Source organism: Aedes aegypti, chromosome 1, assembly GCF_002204515.2.
Source record: "Aedes aegypti strain LVP_AGWG chromosome 1, AaegL5.0 Primary Assembly, whole genome shotgun sequence".
NCBI classification, from domain to species: Eukaryota; Metazoa; Arthropoda; class Insecta; order Diptera; family Culicidae; genus Aedes; species Aedes aegypti.
In genome coordinates this window covers 11,233,301-11,245,497 of record NC_035107.1, presented here as the reverse complement: position 1 = coordinate 11,245,497, position 12,197 = coordinate 11,233,301, and the positions used below count along the sequence as shown (strand labels likewise).

The following is a 12,197-nucleotide window of genomic DNA, read 5'->3' as shown; positions in this document are numbered from 1 at the left end:
CCAATAGGTTATTGTAGACGAAGTCAACGTAAAAATGATCAAATATGTTAAGTTTAATTTTTTTAAAGCATTAATTACACTTCCTCTTTGAGTTCCTCAAGATTGTCAGCAGTTTATTCTACTCTTTCATTCCAAAATTTCATTCAAGAATTTTTCCAAAGTGATCCAGCACCCCACATACAACTTTCAGCAGCTTTTCCGAAAGTCCATTAATCCCCAAAATGTATTCTTTTATATTTTATACGATACTCACCTTGTCGGCGAGAAGCTGAATGATCCGCCTGTTGTCCACCGGTTTCGACAGCAGCTTGAAGATGGCTCTGGTGAGCGAATCGTTCGGTACCGGGCTGATTGTGTCGTTGCATAGCTTCAGTATCCGCGATTCCCTGTGTTTCAGATAGAACTGGATTTTGGTGGAGAATTTTGCGTTTTTCCGAGAAGCCATTTTGTGTTTGTGTTTGTTTATTTTTTGATTTAAAATGTTTTGTTTTGCGAGTTACGTGTGTTAGTTTACAATTGTTGTTTAATTAATTTAATATATAATAATTTTGTTTTTAAAATTTAATTATAGTTAAAATTAATTTATAAATAATGCGAGGTTTATGATTTTGTAAAACTTTTTCTAAAGTTTAAATCTTAAAATGTATTTTTTCTCGTAATTTCATTATAGCTAGGTGTGTTTGTTTCATCGAACGGGATATCTGTAAGAAAAACATGGCGAGAGACGAAGAGAAGTGGTGCAAGAACAGGGAAAATTAGGATTGTGGTTCCGTGGGACCGCGGGGGAAACACCTTTGTAGGACGCAGCCAAAGCTTGTTACTCTTGGAAGGGGGCGTCGATTTTATCGATCGACGCCTATGTGACTTTTCGGTGTGACCCCGACAGAACCATTTGCAGCCTTTCTGGTCCTGCGGGGTCAGTCACATGTTGAAAGAATTCTTTTGATTGCTGAAATGGTGAAATAATTGCTGAAAGACAGTGTAATAAAGGAACACACAGCCCTGTCGTCCTGCTTAGTCGCGCTTAGTCGACGACTAAGAAGCTTTTCTCAGATTTTTTTTAGAATTTTTCACCTGAGGTCATAAACATAATGTGCGCCCATAATCATAAACATGCGGTCATAAACATAATCTAGCGCCCCATAAGATATCAATCGAAATTTCCAACCTGTTCCTTCTAACGCTCTGGAGTAATTTGACCCTATTTCATATAGTACTTCATATAGAACATGAGTATATTACCGCTCTGTATCAACGCCCCAGAGTAATTTCACCATATCTATCGGTCGGTAGAACATCGATTGAAAATTTATCAATACCCTAGAGTAATTTTACCTTATTCTACGAAGATCAAAATTGAAAACTCTAAGCTGTTTCAACGCTTTAGTAATTAATTTTACTTACGCAAGTAATTTTACTTTGTCCCATATAGATCCTAACGCCCTGTATGACATCATTAAAAATTCAAGCTTTATCAACGACTAGGAATAACTTGACCTCCTTTATGTAGACGCCCATCTTTACGCCCCACATAATTTGAATATTCCAAGCATTATTAACGCCCTGGAGTAGTTTGAACTCGTGTCATGTAAATCAGCTGCATCTTAACGCTCTGTGAGACAATATCAAGATGTATAAACGCCCTTGACTCATTTGACCTTGTCTTACGTAAATCAGGTGCATCTCAATGCTCTGCATGGATTAAAAACTCCAATCTGTATCGATGCTTTAGAGTAATAGATCAGCTACATTTCAACGCCCTGTAGGACATTATTTAAATAATTCAAGCTATATAAATGCCCTGGATTAATTTGACTTCATCCCATGTAAATCAAGTGCAGCTTGACGCCCTGTATGACATCAATAGAAACTCCAAGCTCTATCAACGCCCTGGAGTAATTTGACCCATATCGATCAAATATATCTCAACGCTTTGTAGGACATCAATTGAAAATATAAGCTTTATCAACGCTCTGGAGTAATGTGATATCATTTTACGTAGACCAAGTGCATCTTTACGCCCTGTTGGGCATCAATTGAATATTCTAAGATTCAATAACGCCCTGAAGCGATTTGACCTTGTTCCATGTAAATGAGCTGTATTTAAACGACCTGTGGGGCAAATGTCAAGATGTATAAACGCTCTCCACTAATTTGACCTTGTCTTACGTGGAACAGGTGCACCTCAATTCCCTGTATTGATTGAATATTTCAATCTGTATTGACGCCTTGGAGTAATTTGACCTTTTCTCATGTAGATTTTAGATCAAGTGCATATTAACGCCCTGTAGGACATAGATTGAAAATTCCATGCTGTATCAATTTAGACTCGTGCCATGTAAATCAACTTCATATTAACGCCCTGTTCGATATCTATAATCCTTGTCTTACGTAGATCAGGTGCAACTTAATGCCCTGTATCCATTGAAAATTCCAAGTCATATCAACGCCCTGGAGTAATTTGACCTCATTCCTTGAAGATCGAGTACATCTCAACGCCCTATAGGACATCAATTAAAAATTTCAAGCTTTAGCAACGCCCTGGCCTTATTTCAGGTAGTTCAGAAACATCCCTACACTTTGTATAACATCAGCCGATCAAGCTAAATTAGCGGTCTGACGTAATTTGACTTTGATCCATATTGATCTTTGCGAGATCTGGAGCATATTTACGCCTTGTTGAAAATCAATAGAAATATCTTAGCACAAACAACGCCCGGGAGTAACTTGACTATATCCTTTGAAGATCAGGTGCATCTCAACGCTCTGATTGATGTCATCGAAATTGTCAAAATATATCAACGCCCTGGATTAATTTGTTCCTTTCTCACGTATATTAGGTAAATCTTAACGTCCTCTAGGACGTCAATAGAAAATTCTAGCCTTTTCAACGCCCTCAAATAATTCAAGCTTATCTTATGTAGGTCAGGTGCATTTTTACGCCCTTCAGGAAATATTCCAAACTGTGTTACCGCTCTGTAGTAATTTGGCCTAATTCTATGTAGATCAGGTACAATTTTACGATATGTATGGCATGAATCGTAAATTCCGAGATGCCCTGGATTAGACCGTATTCCACATTGAGCAAGTGCAACTTAACGCCCTGTATGGCATCAATCGAAATTGTCAAGCTATATAGTAATTGATCTTGTCTCATGTAGATCATATTAACGCTTTGTTGAATATTAATTGCATGTTAAAATGTGCATACATTCTGAACATTATCAACACCCTGGAGTAATTTGACCTTATCCTACACAGTTCGAACGAAACGTGTAAATTTCTGAGACATATAATGCACATAATTGGAGCATGGTATATAATGGATATTTACATGACATGTCATGTAAACTTCAATTATATGTCATGTAATCCAGCAGGATTCTGTGTGATTACATGACATATAACACAAATTTACATCATTCCAGACTTACATTTACATGACGTCATGTTTACATGACATAAATGAAGTTTACATGACGTGTAATCTTCATTATTTTTTACTGTGTATGAATATTTTTCAATCTGTATTAACGCCCTGAAGTGATTATACATTGTTTCACGTAGATCATCTGCATCTTAACGCCCTCTAAAAAAGAAATTAAATTGTGTTTGCTTTATGTCCATAACTAACGTTTATCAAGTGAAGAGTAATAGTAGTTTGGTCCTTTAGTTACGTCGTCTGCTCTTGTGGGAACGAGCGATGCAATTAGGATCAATGTTAATTAGCGAATTGTGTATGTCAAGCAATTCATTTATCATATTGGTGAATTATACCCGTTTTATTTGTTGTTTATAATATCTATATTTTGTCTCATATTATTTTTCCAAACTACTTATCAAACGTGCTACTTTTCCTCGAATGTCGTTTCCGCGAATGAAAGTTCCCCGAATAACACTTTTTTCGAATCTCATTTTTCCGAATGAAGTGCCACTTCGAGAAGTGATGCAGTCCATGAAGGTGCAAAAATAGTTCTTAGAAACAGGATGCGTACCAGATGACTGGTCAGTTCACAACTCTAAAATGTAGAAAGTCGTGAAACGGGATACTCGCTGAACAGACATTCAAAGGACTGACGTTCGAGGAAACGACGAGGAAACAATATTTAGGGCAAACTAGCACAATCCTTTAATAAAATGGATATTGCGATAAAAAAGCATTTGCCTACAGGGCTGTATGCACTTGATCCTTAGTATTCTGTATTATTAAAGAAATTATTGGTTAAATTATCTCGAGAGATCCTTCGATGAAAGCACGAGATCATTAAGGGGCCCAAGACCACTCTCGAACTTTGATAAAATATGTTAAAGTTTAAAGCTGAAAAATTGTATATATTATTATATATATGTTCTATAGACAGTCAGTTCATACCCTTGTTTATTTTGGACCAATAATTTTCATGTGATAGTGATAAACTTTCATAATCAAGTAAACACTAAGAACAGTATTTTCGTGTTTTTAATTTGATGAAATTAGTTTGAAACCCTTCTGTAACTGATACTTGGCAATTACAAGATCCACTAATATATCTAACGTAAAACTACAAAAGATAAGTACATTGAAATCCCGATAAATTGTTGACTTTTTTTCATTTTGATATCACTTCAAGAGCGATATTTCATTTTTAATTTAAGCCATAATTTGGCTGAAAATCGAACACCTTTTCTTTAAGTAAAAAAGCAGTTCAAACGTTCTAGATGTTCTGCTTTTAGATAACTCAAAAAAATCTTTATACACTTAATTATTTGATTCATTTTTTTAATATAATATATTTCTATATGTGTGCTTCATATATTACTTTACGTTCAAACATTCGAAACATCGAGTCTTAAGTATTAATTTATTTATGTCTAACTTTAAAACTTTTCTTTGCATTCTAGTCAAGTCTACAAATTTTCCTAGTCTTACATGGCTGAGCATACGCATAAAATTTCTTCAAAAAAATGTTTCGAGCTATGGTTGAGTATTTATCGCTGAAACGCGGTTACCATAGGCATATATTATTATAATTAAAGTTTGCATCGTAGTTTGCTTGAATTTTATAAAACTAGAGGAGAAGCGTTTTGGTAAACTCAAACTGCTGGACCCTAGCTTGACAGTTTTCAAAAAGCTCAGTTTTTTGATAAATTCTATGTATTTCTTCACGTATTTTTCTTCTCATATATTCGCTGAAACACAAATCAATCTTAGGGTCATCGCATGGAGGAAAGATATAGTCCAATTTGAAATAATGTTGGTGACCATTTTGAATTTGGCTCTATCTTGATTTTTTTTTCAGAAAAACGTGTTTCGCCGTTAGCGCTTCGTTTTGAATTCTGAGATCAGAATCAATAAGCTTCGAAAACACTGAGTTCGAGCAGCTGCAAAACTGTCCTATAATATTTACCGGATGAACGAATTTCTAATTAAATACGAACATCATATTTTGTACAATGCCATTTTGTTCTAGGTCAATTTATCAAAAAATAAATAAATACAGTATTGTTACGATGAGACCCCTCGTAGAAGCGGCGCCTCTACAACAGTGCCGTCAAATTCATGCAAACCGACGAAACGTCAAGCATCCACGTCAACGACTGCTGAACTGTATGGAAAGGCGTAAGAGAAGAATGTGATGTGCTCAAAAACCACATGAAGTGAAGACTCCAAATTATTGAATTATTCTAGTTTATATTGAAAATCAGTGAATTGAAATCTTTTATTTTATATATATATATATATATATATATATATATATATATATATATATATATATATATATATATATATATATATATATATATATATATATATATATATATATATATATATATATATATATATATATATATATATATATATATATATATATATATATATATATATTCACACCATAGTTTCGAAAGCATATAGGTAAAGACCGAATCATTTATTAAATCTGTACAAGATAACTTACTTCTAAATTTTAGTTGTATTGATTGCACTAATAACCTAAAAAGGTGTCCCATCATTCGCTAATTTGTAATTCCTAACGAATTAGTCAAATAGTAGGTATGATATATGAAGATTCAATGAAATATTGCTAAATTTGGACTTAAATTTTAGATAGGCTTACTAGTAGACCGGCTGAAGCGAAAGAATCACTCTGTGCTTGCATAGATTCACCAAAATTTGTGAGTAAACCAACCAACAGCCAAAAACTATGAACTAATCTAAATAAAATTTCAGCTTGAAGCTTACTATCACACAAATACGGAGTTTGCTATCGAGACTTTGGTCGAATATCCCCCACAAGTATCAAGTTATTAAAAAAATCATACAATTTTCAAAATTATGCTCTTGACTTAGAGCTTACGGGCAGAATGGTTCCAGAAACATAAATGGTCGTTACTCAAAAAATGTTGCATCAATTTGCTTAAATTTTTCACAATTTTGTTTAAAAAGCGAAATGCAATAACAACATTTTGTTTTAAAAGCGAAATGCCGAACACAAGAAAAATTTTGAAATTTGAGGCAGACACAAAAATGTTTACAAATAAACGGTTTGATGTGGTTATTGGATTGGCATTAGGTGATCCGTTTTACACTGTGTGATAGGTTCTACAAGACTGAGTTCAATTCATGGATTAAGATTTCTTTTTAAAGGGCACATCGAAATAGTCTCAGTTGTTAGACTCTAGTCACATAGCATATACAGTAGTATAAAAGGCATTGTTATAGTAGATTCAATTGATATAAGGACATAATAACTATCACTTTTTACATTAGAAATTTTTTTAACTAAATAATGTTTAAGCCCATGTACTTGATCTCTTGATTCCATATTTTAATATAAATGGCACACAAACTAAATACGTGCAAATGAATATTGGTTTTCGTTTGTTAGGAATGTATATTGAAGTATTTGTGATAATGTAATTTTTATATATTAAAATGTTGCTAAGGGTTTTTGGATTTCCGTTTATGATCTGTATAGACTGAAAGTCGAAAACCCATAGCAACATAACCTCCATCACAGTTGATCCCTATGTATTAAAATAGTTGTGATATTTCTTATGCGAAGACATCATTAACGCCTGGGAGTGAAAGCGCCCTCTGGACCATAGCAACGCCCCCCTTAAAAAGGGACGACTAAGAAGCTCAAATTTTACGACGACAGGGCTGGGAACACAAAAGGATTTGGATACAGAAAAAATGGTTCGAAAATGCAACATTCTGATTTAACACATCAAATGTTGCAGTTATAAAACTTTTTTTGGTTATATAAGTGTGTAATATCATGAATAACTCAGTTATTTTCTCTTTAATTAATGTTCGAATCCTCTGAGTAGAATCTCAATAGAGAAACTTAAAAGTAGATGGAGTACCGTATACCTTTAAATTCCGCTTCTAAAGGAAGGAGGAATTAAAAGGTATACGGTACTCCATCTACTTTTAAGATTCTCAGTTATTTTGTTATCAAGTTTATTTTTTATGTTTTGAATAGGAGCAATTCTCGCTGAAATCAGACCGCCATCGGCATACATCGTTAGATTTCCAATTTTATGTCACTGATCGCTAGTATATGCTACAACTAAAGGGTGGTCTCTTCGGTTTTCTCAAATTGGTGGACCCCTCGTATGACAGCTAGCTAAAAAGATGGCAAAAAAGAATATTTTTTTATTTAGATTGCCCACATCGCAAAATAACGGGCTACTTAGCCTTAATATTTATGCGTCGTATTTTTAAAATTTCCCCACTAGGGCAAACGCTCCCTTAGTGGAGGTAGTGTGTTTTGGCCTGTTTCGCGCTAATAAATGATAATGTGATATTTTTCTTTATGTACGATGCAAAAATGATGCAAGTAATCGAATAATATTCATGAAATTTAACCGTGAAACTATTTAAAACAATTATTTTGCTTCATATTTTTATCAGCAAAATATATTATAAGACATGGTTCTTAACAAACATGTCAAAATCGGTAAATGAAACCGTTTTTACTCTAATTTAGTCTTATTATGCTAATAACTCGAAAACAGTAGGCTGTGGAATTTTGACTTCTTCGAGAGAGTTGTTTATTTTAACAAAATGAACAACTTCGCCAAATCTCTAGAACGTCACAGTGAAAGGTTAGATTTTGGCGCCACTTATGCGAACGATTTACGAACTATCCATTTATGTCAGTATGTGGTCCTTGTTGTTACAAAAACATTGCCGAAAGAACTTAATGCCGAGTTATTAATTTTATCCCGCCAGATTGCGTCCCTGGCCCATAGCGCGTTGAGATTAACAGCATTCGTGACTGACCCATGATCCATTTTTTTGTACATATTTGCATTTCCATGTAGCCAAAGCCGGACGATAAAGTTGCCAAAATCAAGCAGGCACGTACAAAAATACAGACAAATTATTAATTTTTCAATGTAAATTTTTTCATTTGAGAAAAAAAATATGATTTTTGTAACAAATGTTGCCTCATGTAGAGTATTGCACAGAATAAAGTACGCATTGGTCATTTTTCCATACAAAATGGTCCGTTTGACCTGAAATTCTCACCGCAGCTTGAAAGCAGAGTGGGTTTAAATAAGAGTGGCGTAAATGTCCAAATTGGAACAGCGGCGAACTGTCATTTTCATACAAATCCGCATTCCGATTGAGCAGGAAACCTGTCGAAACTGGAACATGACGTCACTCTTGTTTACAGGCACTCTGCTTGAAAGGTACTTCAAATATGATAAGCTTTTCATAAACAAACTTTTGAGTTATCGCAAATATCAAATTTCGACAAAAATGATATAATTTTGTATTGGAAATAAATTTAAAATGGAAATATTTAGAGAAATATATCTTTTTGCAAAATTGTGCAATTTGATAATCTGTGTGTCTTGACACACATGTTTGTAGAATAGCAGTTTTCAAAAAAAAATGATAATTTTCAAAATATTTCAAAAATTAATTCATTTCATTTTTTACAAAATAGAGTTTTTAAATAATTCAAAAGTTGCTGATTGAAATACTGTGGTTGAATGATTTGGCATAAAGTCATTTGGCATAATGGTCGTTTGGCATAATTGCCGTTTGGCATAAAAATTGACTTAAAATAAATAAATAAAATAATAACCACCGAGCCCATATAAAAAAAATGGTAAGTTCTAAACAAGCGTGGTATTTGTTCAGAGATCATCCAAGCTAAGAATTTCATAAATTGTTGTGACATTATAGAGCATTACTAAATAAAACTCGTGACGGGTCTCTACATTTCAAAACATGGAGTATCCATGAGCTTGATGCGATATACATATTTGAAAACAGTAAATTGGCAAGAAAAGTTCGCAGTTATTCATCAAGGGAATGCTCATAGAATGTTTTGCTGCAGATCAAGCTCTGTCCCAGTTTGGACTCGGTGAAAATTGCTTGATATCAAAGAAAAAATAAAATATCAAAAGCTCTAATCCAAAGATCTATCAATGCGACTTAATGCAAAAATATCCTTTATTCTAGAGCAGATTATTCTTTAACGCAAAAAAAATCTTTCACATCATAGCTCAAATGCACAACACATCTTTAAAAGAAAATATGTGTGGCAAACGAGAGAAAGGAAAATTTGTGATTGAAATAATATTTTTTCTAGCATATCTCGGAAGGAGATCACGCGTTTGCCCCAAAAAAAAGTATGGTTTGAATATTGGCAGGTTCTAAAATAATTATCATTCTAACTACACATCTGGCTATAATTGATTATATAGCAAAATAAACATGGGATACAATTTGCTTTATTATATAATAAAATTTAAAAAAAAAAAAGTGTAAATATAAAGAACAGCCTATTTAAAAAAAAGGCAAAATTTACAATTAAACCAATAGAAGAATGGACACCAAAATTTATTGCGGCAATGACTGGTTCCCCTTGAAAAGTGGTGACCAGAAAGAACGATAAACAGTCAAAAGAAAGGAGTATTCTGTCATTCTCGGCTATACACATGTTAGCAAAAATGCTGAGGACGGTTAAACCAAAAAAAATGCCAATTAAATAAAGAAGGGTGCATATTAGATATCAGTTCGTTCACGACCCTGAAATGTGCAAAGTTACGACAATTATGGGTGCTAAAAACTTTTCGGGGAAGTGGGCTAGTCGAGGAAACCGGATATTCGGGGAAACGATATTCGGGGACCGACTTTCGGGGAAAAGTAGCACAACCCATCAAAGTAACTGCAGTAATCGATATCGCCCTTCTGTCAGTTGAAAACAAAAATACCAAAAAATATAGCTCCAGCCTATGCATAAAAAAGGAGAAATTTATTGAAATTTTAAATCAACAGAAATTCTTGGTTTCAGGCTCATTATGCCAAACGACAATTATGCCAAATGACCTACCACCGGTTGAATGAAATTCATGTTATTTCTGAACTGTGGTGAGAATTTCAGCTCAATGGACTACTAGAAGCTGAGATCCAGCTCTCCAAACCAGAGCTTTATGTATAAAAAAGGCCAATGCGTACTTTATTCCGTCCTGTACTGTATAGTCTTTACAGTGTTTAGTGTGCCAGTGTATAGTGTGCCAGATACATTCATACTCTATGCCCAAGGAAGTCAAGAAAATTTAAATAAGGAAAAGATCCTGGATCGACCGGAAGTCGAACCCAGACACCTACAGCATTGTTTTGCTTGATTGCTTGAAAATTGTTTAGCTCCACCCCTTGTGTCTGAATTACTATTAAAAATCCAAAGTAATCATTCAATATTTTGCCCATGTTCACTCGAGAGTTCACATTGTGCTGAAAGTGCCAAAAAAAATGTATCGGCTACAACTATTTCGAAGGCCGTTTTTATATCGGACGTTCCAGTAATTCCAGTATCTCCAAATGAAACCCTAAAGTAGTGCTCATTTATCTTCTAAACAGGCAACATTGCTGCATCTGGCGCAAAAGATAGCACACACGGCATCACTGCATTTATCTAGTGATGCCATCAGGGCAGTTTAATGCTCCTTATATGTTCAATATAAAATTCATCAGGTACAGTCTCCTCTTTGATCTCATTTTTTTTATCCAAATGCTCAACATTTAGGAAACCCTCAGAATCTTTATCTCAAACCAAAATAGAGTCGAGATGCCAAATCGATTTTTTTAACCACCTTATTTCTATTTGTCTTTTAAGTCATAGAGCGCTGCATATGACGAGCCTAACCTCACTTATTTGACAGCTGCTGGTCCTGTTGTTTACGTTGCTGACTTAGTCGTTTTTTCATCATTTTTTTATCTTCGCATTTCTATCACCAGCATGCTGATGGTGACGATTTTCCACGGTGGGAAGATAGAATAATACGATCCGTGGGTATTTGCAGTGGATTTGACCTCTCCTCGCAGCAAACTTTCACGAAATTAAGAATGATTCGAAAAAAGTACTAAGTCCAAACTGTAAACAACAGGACCAGTACCTGTCAAAATTGATGCGTGACGTCACAGTGCAGTGGAGTATTGTGAATGCTGTGAATTTCTATGAATTGTTGTGAAATGAATCATTACGCGACTGAAAACAGTTGCGTTATTGAAAAGCATTACGTAATATTCATCACATAACTGATTTTAGTTCTGTAAAGATTTTTCCGGTACTGCACAATTTAGTGCAGGAAAGTAGGCCGTTTCATGAGAGATTGGCGTGATGAAAAACAGCCTATTACGATGATATATTACAAAAAGCTATTACGCAACTGATTTCAGTTGCGTAATGATTCATTACGGAATGCTTTTTCATTACATAACTCTTTCGAGTTGTGGAATGGATCGTTTTAAAACAGTTTTCAGAAATCGCAAAATATTGGTGAACGCATCTCAACATGTTTTTTTTTATTTGTGAAGTATGTTATTTGCGTACAACTTAATTTTACAATTTCTGGAAATTGATTTGTAGTGAGTCATTACGCAACTCAAATAAGTTACGTAATGAACTAGTTTCGTAATAAGTCATTACGCAAATAAAATCAGTTTCGTTATAAACTCTTGCGACGCATTTAATTTGGTTCAGGTAAATAATTCGTTTAATGAAGCATTGACCTGATGAAAACCAGCCTCTTACGATAATAATGTAAAAACTCTCAGATGTTAATATTTGCTAAAGATATAATAATTGGTTCACTATTTTCGAAGTTTTGATCTTCCGATTGAATATAATCCAGTAAAATGATGAAAAAAATCAACACATGAAGGAAATTCAAACTGAAACAAATTAAATAAA

The 12,197-nt window shown here is 34.1% G+C and overlaps 1 protein-coding gene across 2 annotated transcripts in view; it reads right to left on the bottom strand.

Moving 5' to 3' along the window:
- LOC5578495 (zinc finger protein 2) overlaps positions 1 to 12,197 on the bottom strand; it is a 77,526-nt gene that overhangs the window by 38,082 nt on the left and 27,247 nt on the right. For both annotated transcript variants that reach the window (XM_021838895.1, XM_021838896.1), the window contains exon 2: positions 254 to 701. In XM_021838895.1, the coding sequence (XP_021694587.1) occupies positions 254 to 445 (192 nt within the window). In that variant the 5' untranslated portion in view covers positions 446 to 701. The remainder of the gene's footprint in view (positions 1 to 253; positions 702 to 12,197) is intronic.